The following is an 11770-nucleotide window of genomic DNA, read 5'->3' on the forward strand; positions in this document are numbered from 1 at the left end:
TGAGTGCCCACCTGCTCAGCCACAAACTGCCTTTAGCCTATTCTGTGCCATTCTCAGCTCTGTTCACACCAGCCAAGCCGCGTGCTGTGCACCAGACCTGGTGCCAACTGATGGTCGGGGCCACTTTCTGGAGCGTTTTCGCTGTCACTAACGGTCACCTGCACCTTACCCTTTGCCCAAGTCCAGGAACAATAGGACCCAGAGGGGAGGAGATATGATGTTCCCTCCAGCGAAATGAGTAGGCAAGTTGGTTAAAAATGAAAGCAGGGGCAAGCACAAAACTCACCATTTTACTGTTTGCTGACTTGCTGGCAAGGATGGCCGGAGGGACCCGCCTTCCTGCTCTTCATGCTAATGACCGATGGCCTGATGGAGTTCACTGGACCTTTCTGCCCTGACTGTGCGAGCCTGCCCCTCCCAACTCGTTTCCTGCAATTAGCGGTGTGGAACCTTCAGGATCTCAGGGCTGCCGCCTCGCTCTTCATAAATATCTCCCTTCCCAAGGACACAGCTGGCGCGGGCAGTGTCGCTTCATAGCGGGAGGGAGCCGCGGTGACAACTGAAATAAAATACAGCCATGGTCTGGATCTCAGAGGGATAAACCAGCCAAGTGCAACATCAGAGAAGTCGGTCTGGTCTGTGTCAGCCTCGCTGGAACCGTAAGAGCTTATTCTCTGAAGCTGAAGGCACTCCACCTCTGGCCCTGGATGCTGCCGCCCCAAGCAGGACATGCCCCCCTCAAAGCGGCAGTCTCCCTCTCTTGCGGGGGTCTCTGGCCCCTGATGCAGGGAGACTCCCTTTGAGAGAAGATTCCCCAGGTCACACCCCCGCCACGCACACACTTCAAGTCCAAGTGTTTCCGAGGCCTCGCCTGCCAGTCTGCAGCCATCCTCCGCCTGTGATGAGTGGCTCAGAGGTGACTAAACTCCAAATCCTGTCTGCCTTCCCCTTTATAAATGTGACATTTAAAGCCCCTTTGGCACAGGTAAATCACAGTTACATTTCCAAGGGCCTCTGGTACCATTCCAAATCCTCGGACAGCCAGAGTTGCCAGTGGAAGGCCTCGCGCGCTCTCTCTCTCTCTCTCTAACACACACACACACACACACACACACACACACTGCAAGCCTTTCCTTTTTTTATTCTTTTATTCTTTTTTTCTGCTTGGTTCCTCGATGAAGCAATCACTTTCTTTCCCGCAACACCGACTCATTCCCACTTCCTCAAAGACCGAGGAGAGCCCAGGGGAGGAGGGGAGGATTCTCCACCAGCCACAGCTCCCAAAGGAAGTGACAGGGCTGTGAAGGAAGCCGGGTCTGGACAGAAGACCAGCTTCTGGCCCCTGTGGGTGAGATCTTCAGGGATCAGGATGTGAGGGCGAAGTCTTCCCTTCACCGTTGTCACTTCCATTCTTTCCCAGAGCCTCAGGTGTGGTCCGATAGGTCATTTTTCTTGTATATCTTTTCTGGATTCCCTTCCTTCATGGCTGTGTATCTGGCTAATGTGAAGAGATAGTCGCTGAGTCTGGAGGGGCAGAAGCAGGCAAACAGAATGGACTGAAATGAGAGATCAATGCTAACCAGGTCCTCCCTAAACGAGCCTTCAAGGAGGAAATATCAATCACACGCCCCAAGGAGCATTGGGCAGGACAGCGGGTGCTCAGCCAACCCGGGCTTGATGGATGGCACACGAGGCCAGCTTCCGTGTGAGCCTGGCACCCAGCTCTGGCGCCAGGGCTGGGGTGGTTTCCGCAGGAAGAGGCCGCTGGCCTGCCTGGCCTCACGGGGCTGGCGACTTTGGGCCCCGTCCCTGCTTTCTGCACCTTCCGACGACCAGGCCTGGTGCCTCCCAAACTGGGGCATGTGTACAAGTCCCTCGGGAATCCTGGTGATACTCAGATCAGATTCTGATTGCAGAGGACCAGCTGGGCCAGGCCTGGATTTGGCAAGTGTAAGTGACGCCCAGGCGATGCTGGCACTGCTGACTGAGGAACTCACTTTGAGCTGAGGGGGCCTAGGGCTGGCTTCTCAACCTCGGCACAACTGAAGCGAATGAATGAGGGAGGCTAATGTGTGGTCGTCACTCCCCACAATGTGCCTGCGTTTTCTGGCAGGCTCTTCAGATCCCATCTGAGTACCTGTTTAAGAACTTGACCACGTTTGCATCGGTTTCACCCGTCTGGACAAGAGGCACCACGCTAGAAGAGAAGGAGACACAGCATTACACTGTTGTTAGGGGCTCAACATACTCAGGGCCCGGGGCTGAGTCCCGAGCCAGCACCTGCCTCCCGCTGCAGTCTGACTGGGCGTCCTCGCCAGTCTGTGTGCAGACGTTCTAAAGGGTGCTCACTGGAGATGAGGGCCAATGACGTGGCAGCCCCTCCGGGGCCCATCATGTCTGCTGCATAACCCCTGCTGGGAGGCACTCACCCCAAACCGAGGTCCCAGGTGTATGTCCCCTCCCCCAGGGGCTTTGTCACCTGGACACAGGTCTGGTGTCCTGAGGACCCTCCTCTGCTTGGCCAGTTCCTGCTGTCGGACCTTTCTTTGGACCGTCTCCACATTTTTGCTACTATGAGCACTGCTGACGTGGACGGCTCTGGGCAAATGACTTTCCTCCTGAAGCTGAAGCTCTTCTGTGACCCAGCGTCCCTTTACAAACCACTTGGGTCCAAGAGCCTTTCATGAAAAGTGAAACTTTCATGACATGGGGCCATGGACAGAGCTCAGGTTTGGAGCAGACACACCTGGGCTCCAATCTGGACTCTGCCATGGACCACCCAGGGGACCCTGGCCATGGTGTCACCTCTGAGCCCCAATTTCCTGATCCCGGCAGAGTGGGAACTGCCACCACCTCTCTTCCAAGCTTACCACAAGGAATCAATGAAATAATGAATACGAAGCTCCCAGCACAGCCTCGTCTGTTGTATACAGACATTTTATCGTCTTTATTGTCGTTTATCTGTAAAGCTGGGTGGCAGCCTGGTCTATGAATCGTGTTAAATGGAGATTTTGCACAATCACTCTTTTATTTATTTCAATATTTATTTGACTATGCTGGGTTTTAGATGCGATCTTCAATCTTTGTTGTGGCATGCAGTATTTTTTTTTTTTTAATATTTATTTATTTTGCTGCTCTGGGTCTTAACTTCTGGCAGGTGGGATCTTTTTAGTGGTGGCATGTGAACTCTTAGTTGCGGCACGTGGGATCTAGTTTCCTGACCCGGAATCAAACCTGGGCCCCCTGCATTGGGAACGTGAGTCTTAGCCACTGGACCCTCAGGGAAGTCCCTGCAATTGCTCTTTTAATGTTTCCTTGATAAGGCTGTCAGCAGGTTCTGGGAGGTTCCTTCCTCTCTGACTCTGAATTTGGGGACGGGGGCAGCAGGTGGCTGGCTGGTCTGGGCCCTTCTCCACCCAGCACCCAGAAGTCACCCCATGGCCTAGAGCCAGTCATCAGCTTTCAGGATAAAGGCAGAGCCCTTGGGTGCAGGAGGCCCTGCTCGGCCTGGCCTCGGCTCAGCCTCCGGCCTCGCTGTGCCCCATGCCCCTCACTCTGGACCAGACCTTCAGCCTCCTTTCTGTGCGTTCAGCTCAGGCTGCTGCCTCTGCCCTTGCTGTCCCCTTGCCCTGGGCACTCTGTCCACCATTCTCCCCCACTAACTATTGGCCCCCCAAGCCCAGTCCCAGGCTGGGTCACTCTGGGGCCAAGCACCCTCCATCACAGCTTTCATCATGCTGTGGAGCTTTTTGATCTTTCTGCTCAGCAGAGGCCCCCTCCTGTTTAAATTAACCTGAAGAATGGGGAGCCTTCACTGAAGGCTGAATTTCACACCACCTGAGTGGTATTATGATTATGATTAATCAACTAGACCGCTGGGCCTCCCCTGCTCCCTAGTTGCTGGAGCTGTCCGCTTCAGCACCAGCTCTGATCCCACCAGGGACCACTGTGCCCCCCACTCCCGGGGGCCCCGTACCGTCTCTCAGCTCGGCGACACACGGCCCGACAGAAGTGCAGTGCGGAGCTGCTCTTGCCTCCTGACTGAAAGAAGGAAGCGGGTGTTGGCTGGAGTGGGGGTGGGGTTGAGGGGGCTGGGGGGTGCCCACTGCAGACAGGGAGCTCGGACGGACTGACGGACATGCAGGCTCACCCTGCCCCCAACCCAGGGTAGTATTCTGCCTCCAGGGCCCTACCAGGGCGTAGTCTCTGGGTGTTGTCACTTAGTCGTGTCTGACTCTTTGTGACCCTACGGACTGCAGCCCGCCAGGCTCCTCTGTCCATGGGATTCTCTAGGCAAGAACACTGAAGTGGGTGGCCATGCTTTTCTCCAGGTGATCTTCCCGACCCAGGGATTGAACCCAGGTCTCCGGCACTGCAGGCAGATTCTTACTGTCTGAACCTCAAGGGAAGCCTCTGGGTACCCCTCTCTAAGGCGGGCAGGGGTGGGAATGGGACCAGTGAAGGTCTGGAGGGGATTCGGGGGCTGGGGGACAGCTTCTGTCACCGTTACACATTAAAGGGGGGGACTTCGTCACTGCTGGTGTGTTGGGGTCAACACATGCGCCCACAGCACCCTGCAGGCTGAGGCAGCCGGGTACCTACAGGCAGGATGAAAGCGGTGAGTGGGGGCAGCTGGCGAGAGTATTTGTCGATCCACTGCTCCAGCTCCAGGATGGGCCCCGCCTCGAACGTGGCGTGTTCTGTGGAGCCAAGGAGACCGGCACTGTGTGAGGCCACAGCCCCAGTGTCACAGGAGCCTGCCTGTTCCTTTCCATCCAGGTGCCCCACAAACCACTCCACTGGCTCAGAGGCACCTTCCCTCTCAGGCTGCAAGGCCAGGCGGACAGGGGTCCCAGGTGCATCCCAGGAGAGGGTTCCCTGGGCTCCCACAGGGCCCTCTGAGCACACACCCGGTGCATTCAGGGAGAGATTTACTTAAGTGAGCCTCCCTGGCTGAGGAGCGCGGAGTCGCCAGGGCAGAGCCAACGTCCTGCAGGGAGCACTGGATCTGGGGGAGGAAAGGAAGGCGCAGATGAGAACCTCGTCATGCCGGTCACGCGAGGTCCCCTGCGTCCACACGCAGAAGCTGCTGGGCTAGGGCTGGCAGGTCGCTAAGGAGCCAGCATTTAAAGGCTATTAGCAAACTGTCTGAACCTGCAGAACATCTGCCCTGGTTGGCAAGGGACCTGGCTCCCTTGGGGACATCTGGGTGACACAGACAGTGAGCATCAAAGGCCCGGGGTGATTAGGAAGAACCCTCTCGCCCGACCCTGCTCTCCCATGGGCAGGGGCCCGGTGAGGTCTTTTTCTTTTCTCTAACCTGCCGGCCTTGGTTTTCTAACCTAAAACGCCTGGGCTGAGAGACCCAAGGTGGCAGTGCTTTTTATTTTGATCTTTATTCTTCTTCTTTTTCAATAATTTATTTTTGGCTGCGCTGGGTCTTTGCTGCTGCGTGGGCTTTCCTCGAGCTGTGGCGAGTGGGGCTACTCTCTAGTGGCGAGTCTGGGCTTCTCATTGCCGTGGCTTCTCTTGTTGCAGAGCACGGCTTCTAGGGCTCCGGTTTCAGTAGTTGCGGTGCGCAGGCTCTAGAACGCAGGCTCAATAAGTTGTGGTGCACGGGCTTAGTTGCTCTGTGGCATGTGGCATCTTCCCAGATCAGGGATCGAACCTGTGTCTCCGGCATCAGCAGGCAGATTCTTTACCACTGAGCCGCCAGGAAAGCCTGACAGTGCTTTTTAAACTGGACAGGACAGATCTGCCCTCTGATGAGAAGGCCACCATGGCAGAGTGCTGGAAGCAGGACAGAGCTTCTTGGGCCACCAGGCCGCAGACTGTGCTTCAGTTATATGACCATGTGGTATCTCCATGGCTTCCAGCTTCTGGTGAAAAGTGACTTCACAGTCCCACCCTGCCGCTGGCCACATGCAGCGTTCATGCTGGGGCTGCAGAGAGGTGACCGCTGCCTGGGAATCAGACCCCAGCCCCGCTGGGATTCCTGGCTGCAGGGCCTCGGCCTGAGCCTTGCTTTCGTCCTCTGTAAGATGTGAAAGCTGGCCTCCACCCCACGGGCTTCTGCAGGGAACGCTGGGAACAGGCTGCCTGGCCTTCTGTAGGCCCTGGGGCAGCCTAGGAGAACAAGTCACAGTCCATACCCTTGGGGCCCCCAGGCCATACGCCTGGTGATTCGTATCTGTGGTAGCTCAGATGGTAAAGCGTCTGCCTGCAATGTGGGAGGCCTGGGTTCGATCCCTGGGTTGGGAAGATCCCTGAGTCGGGAAGATCCTCTGGAGAAGGAACTGGCAATCCATTCCAGCATTCTTGCCTGGAAGATCCCATGGATAGTGGAGGTTGGCGGGCTACAGTCAATGGGGTCGCAAAGAGTTGAACACGACTGAGCGACTAACACTTTCACTTTCACTTCAGAGGCAGAAGCGCAGGAGCTGTGGGAGCCTGGGAGAGGCACCAGCTGGAGGCTGGGGTGGGTGACCTGAGCAGCGCTGGAGAAGATGATGTCGAAAGTGTCACTCAAAGTATGTGGCCTAAAGTAAGGGGGGCTCATCGTGTCATTGCACCCCCCTGCCCCCAGGCAAACCCTGCTCAGAGGTGGGCACAGCAGACCAGAAACGACTGCTGTGGGTGCCAACAGTTCCTCACAATGAGGCTGAAGACCAGCCTCCCTCACACAGGAGGTGCCGTGTTCATAGAGCACTCCAGCTTTTAGGCCTCCCAACCTTGGGCAGCTCCTCACTGCCCTGCGTCTGCTCCCAGGGGCCCCCTTGTGCTCCAGTCTGGCCTGGAGGACTGAAGCGGGCCGAGGGCTGACCCTCCAGGGGGCAGCAGACTCAGGTCAGCACGAAGACTGAAACCTGGGGTGTCCTTCGTCCTCTAGGGGTGCAGCCCTGCCTCCATTTCTGAAGTCCTCTCTGAGGGCCAAAGCCTGGCTGCCTCTTAAGGAACAGAGCAGTCATTCTAAGAACCCTACTAACCCCCCACCCAGGGCTCCCCGTGGCTGGGCCTCCCGCATTTCTCAACCTCACAGCCACTGACACTTTGGCCCAGGTCATCCTCTGGGGTGGGGATTGGGGGGTGTCCTGTGCGTTGTACGATGTTTAGCTGCTTCCCTGCCTCCACCCACCAAACCCCAACAGCACTTCCACCTCCAGTCGTGACGACCGAAAACATCACTGGAAATTGCCCCATGTCCCCTGAGGGGCAGAACTGGGCTGAGACCACTGACCTCACATTTCCCTCTGAGAGCAAGCCTCCTCACTCACCTGTGAGGGAGAGTGATCTCTGTGTGTTCCCATCTTACAGATGAAGAAACTGAGGCTCACAGAGGGAAAGTGACTAGTCCCAGGTGACACAGAGAGGAAGTGATGGTCAGATGGCAATTCCAGTTATGGCCACCAGGCCTCAGGGTTGAAAAAAATCCCAGCTCCCGGTAAGACAATGTTACTCACTTTCTGAAGCTCTTCCACAAACGGGTGGCCCTTTTCTGCAATTAATTCCATAGCAAACCTACAAGGAAAAAGGAAAAAGAATTTGCCTCGAATATAACATCCCTAGGCCCCGTCTTGAGTGTTAGTCACTCAGTATTTGAGCTCTGTAGCCTACCAGGCTGCTCTGTCCATGGAATTCTCCAGGCAAGAATACTGGAGTGGGTAGAGATTCCCTTCTCCAGGGGAGCTTCCCCATCTAGGGATCAAACCCAGGTCTCTCACACTGCAGGCAGATTCTTTATCATCTGAGCCACCAGGGAAGCCCTGTCTTGCTGGAAGGTAATATCTTCTCAGGTGACAGACCATTTTGCTAACTGAGCTATCACAGGAAAGGGGTTATTTTTTTGTTGACAATGTTTTTATAACATCATAACCTTACGTATGATTGGGGGTATTTGTTTTTCGTATCACTCATCCAGCCAACAACTCTTTCAGTGCCTCCTCTGACCGGGTCCAGGTGATTCATATGAACAGAGCTGACACAGGCAGAAGAATCCACAGCTGAGTTTTGGCCAGGCCCGGGCCCCACATCACCTGAGGGATGATGGGCTGCTGACTGGCTAATTCTGAACAGCCAATGATGCCAGAACCCACCTTCCCGGCCCTCTGCCTGCTTCATCTTGTGTCTCCTTTTCCGCACTTTTCCCACACACACCAAGGGGTCTGCCCTCTACTCTGTGGGCAGTCTAGCTCCACCTCCCATTATCCATCCTGAAAACCTTATTTAGTCAGGCCTGTCATTGAGAACTGGCAGCCCTGAACAAGTAGGTCTTAATAATTAATAATAATGATAATAGCTAGCATTGTGATTAGTGCTAGCTACCTAGCACTAAGGGGGGAACATGGAATTCTCTCACTCCATCCTCACAAGAACCCAATGAGATTGGATACTTTTACTATGATCATTTGACAGAACGGGAAACTGAGGCTCAGAGAGGCCAGGTGATCTGCCTGAAGTCATACAGCCAGTCAGAAGTGTGTGAGAATTTGAACCCAGGTCCACCTGATTACCATGACCTTCACCCGCAAGGCCACAGCAGAGCTTACGAAGAAGCACTGACAGTAACTGCAGCTCACACTGCCAACAGCCTCCTGAGTGGCTTGTACTTTGTTCTCTAATATTTGCTGCCCCTCCCACCCCACCGCTGGCAGGTGTGTCCACGTGCCTGACTCTGGCCAATGAAACATGAGCAGAGATGGCGTGTCACTTCGTGGAAGCCTTAAGAACCAGCATGGGCATTGCCTTGATCTCTCTTCCCCTCTGTCGTGATTACTGGCCAATGCCAGTAATCGTGTTCCAGACAGAAGCTGTCCCACGAGCCTGAGTCCCAGAGCGAAGCCCATGCAGAGAAACACACCCAACCCAGGACAGGCTTGAAGTAAGAGGATGAAATATCTCTTTGGTGGTGCAAGTCATGAGATGTGGGTACTGTTACCCCAGCAAGGCCTGGCCAATCCTGATGACTTCCCCAAGTCCACCTTCTAAGTCATGAGCACAGTGAGGGAGCAGGGAGGGAAGGGTGAGGCACACAGCCAGGGACAGAAGGTGGCACACGAGCAGACGGGAAGGGTGAAGGGGGTCCGCAGCCCGCAGCCTAGTGGAGCTGACCGGCTGCCCCTGCACCTCCAGGTTCATTGAGGGCAAGCAGCCTCCAGGACTGGCTCTGGAGGGCCGCACCTCAGTCACACCTGCTAATGACCCACTCATACCTGACCTCAAGGTCAATCCTGTCCTCCTTACCCGATGGCTGAACTTAATTCATCTGTAGTTCCCACGGCTTCAAACACCTGGTCGTCTTTGGATCTTCTTTCTCCAGTGAAGGTGCTAGAAAACCCTGTGAGAAATATTTTGCTTCCCAAATTAAAGAGTTGTTTTTTTTTAATCTTGATACACTTTTTTTCCCCTCAATATTTATTGATTTATTTGACTGCACTGAGTCTTAGTTGCAGCATGTGGGATCTAGTTCCCTGATCAGGGATTGGACCCAGGCCCCCTGCATTGAGAGTGCAGAGTCTTAGCCACTGGACCACCAGGGAAGTCCCCTGTTCTGACAGATTTTAAATTATCAAAACAATATATGCTTGTTACAAAAGATAACAGGATAGGATAAAAATATGTACAGGAAACAATGAAAGCCTGCCTGTTCATTCCTCTCTCTCACTATTCAATCTCTCTCTCAGGTAACAGTCCAAGGTGTAACCTTTCACATTGCCTTTCTGAACACACATGTAAACACACACACACACACACACACACACACTTTTATCCAATGGATCCCAAGTCTGGATTGTTCTGCAACTTGCTTTTGTCATTTAATTTATCTGGGGCATCTTTCGTTTCGCATCACACTTGGGTGATGCCTACTGAGATCTGTCACATACTTTTTAATGTCTGCAAAGAATATGGAAGAACTTTAAGATGGAATCTGCCATCTCTTCCTTTGCATTTTTCACCTGTCCCCACCCTACCTTTGTCTCCTGTTTTGGTGTAGATCTTGGGGACCTTGGGAGTCTTCGAGGAAGGCTGTGGCCTAAGGAGAAATACACATCAAGAGCTGGTGAGTGAGGATATACGAAATATCCAGGGAGACACCTTCTTCAGTGGGTCACAGCTTGCTACCTGTACCCTTAGTGTCAGAACTTACCCCTTTAGCTTGGATCTCTTGAAATCTTTCCCCTCTGTTCCTCTTAGTTTTAAGCCCTTTGTAGGCCAGTTTTGTGTCTTGTGACACCTGTACCTGCAGAGTAGCTGATGTATTACATTGCTCAATGAAGACACTCAATAAATATTTGCTGAAAGAATTTACTGATCACTTTCCTAGTCTCTGCACTGTGCTAAGTGAATTATTGGCATTATCTCTTGGTATTATCCCTGGAATATTCCCAAGCCCCAAAGGGAGGCACTATCTATGACGTTCATTTTATGTTTAACGAATCTGTAGCTCACAGGATGAGACTCACCTTTCTAGGTCACTCAGGGAAGAAGCAGTAGGGCTGGATTTTGGCCCAGGACTTATTCTGCAACCCCAAACCACCACTCCTGTTCTACCAAGCCAGGGACTCTCTTTTTAAAAAGTATTTACTTTTATTATTTGCATGCACTGGATCTTTAGTTGGGCACATGGTTTCTTTCATCTTCACTGTAGCATGTGGAATCTTTGGTTGCAGCATGTGGGATCTAGGGATGGAACCCAGGCCCCCTGCATTGGGAGATTGGTCAGCTACTGGTAAAGAATCCTCCTGCAATGCTGGAGACCTGGGTTCAATCCTGGGGTTGGGAAGGTCCCTTGGAGAAGGGAAAGGCTACCCACTCCAGTAGTCTGGCCTGGAGAATTCCACAGACTGCATAGTCCATGGGGTCGCAGAGAGTCAGACACGACTGAGTGACTTTCACTTTCACTGGAAAACCAGGGAAGTCCCAAGCCAAGGGCTCTTGAAAGGGAAAAAAACCACTTCATACTATGAAGCTTCAAGTATACTCTGAAATGGAGAATTGCCAAAATAGGGTTCAAAAAGAGGCATTTTCAAATAGCAACACCTTTAATACAGACTTCAACATTAAAATGTGACATTAAAAGGTTATTCAGAGGTTGAATTACTGGATCTATAAAACATATTAATTCAGTACTAAGTCAGATTCTGAGGTCCGGGATGGGGTGCTAGTTTCAAGGAATGTGATGAGAGCCATCTTTACAACGCGCTGGTGTCTCTCTGTGTCTTGACTGCTTTGCAGACAGGTTAAGATCCGAATTGAGGACCCCTACTGATTGTGAGGTCAAGCAAGATGACCCTCCTGGTTCACGTGGGCTATGCCCAGTCCTGATGGATGCTGGGTTCCGTTTGGACTTGCCTCGTGCTAAGAAATCTTGGTCTCTGGTTTTCCCCGAGCCCACGTTGCCATGGTGACGTCAGGATTAAAGAGGACGTCACCTGGCGATTGCTGCGGTGACCTCCCATCGGTGTGACGGAAACACGGCGACGACAACACAACTCAGGTCAGGTGTCTGAGTTAACTTCTCAGCCAGGTACTCACCTGTCCCCGTCTTCCACGCCCTGGGGGCCGCGGCTCTGGAAACGGGGACACAATAGCTTGCGGGCTCCAAGGCACCCGCGCAAGCCAAGGCGACCTCCCGGGCCCCACACAGCCATGCCCCAGGGCTCTAGTCGAGGGCTGACCCCGCCAGCTTCCCGTCCAGGTTCCGAGGTGACTCCACCTACCGCCGGCCGCGCCACCGCTCAGCCATCGTCTTCTATTGGTCCGGGGCTCTCTC

The 11770-nt window shown here is 53.6% G+C and overlaps 1 protein-coding gene across 1 annotated transcript; it reads right to left on the minus strand.

Annotated features, from left to right (window-relative positions):
* Positions 1 to 1121: 1121 nt before the first annotated feature.
* MMAB (metabolism of cobalamin associated B) lies at positions 1122 to 11709 on the minus strand. Its single transcript, XM_027566527.1, has 9 exons — positions 11533 to 11709; positions 9969 to 10030; positions 9241 to 9334; positions 7461 to 7518; positions 4936 to 5008; positions 4603 to 4700; positions 3977 to 4041; positions 2138 to 2197; positions 1122 to 1524 (listed from the first exon to the last, which is right to left on the minus strand). The coding sequence occupies exons 1-9, from the start codon at positions 11646 to 11648 to the stop codon at positions 1425 to 1427; spliced, it is 726 nt and encodes a 241-aa protein (XP_027422328.1). The 5' UTR covers positions 11649 to 11709; the 3' UTR covers positions 1122 to 1424.
* Positions 11710 to 11770: the final 61 nt, after the last annotated feature.

Source organism: Bos indicus x Bos taurus, chromosome 17 (genome assembly GCF_003369695.1).
Source record: "Bos indicus x Bos taurus breed Angus x Brahman F1 hybrid chromosome 17, Bos_hybrid_MaternalHap_v2.0, whole genome shotgun sequence".
Classification (NCBI taxonomy): domain Eukaryota; kingdom Metazoa; phylum Chordata; class Mammalia; order Artiodactyla; family Bovidae; genus Bos; species Bos indicus x Bos taurus.

Coding starts and splice junctions, on each gene's coding strand:
- MMAB (XM_027566527.1), bottom strand. CDS start 11,648: ATGGCTGTGTGGGGCCCGGGAGGTCGCCTTGGCTTGCGCGGGTGCCTT. Junction 10,031..11,532: donor GGCGTGGAAGACGGGGACAG/GTGAGTACCTGG, acceptor ATTTCTCCTTAG/GCCACAGCCTTCCTCGAAGA. Junction 5,009..7,460: donor TTGTGGAAGAGCTTCAGAAA/GTGAGTAACATT, acceptor TTCCTCCCCCAG/ATCCAGTGCTCCCTGCAGGA.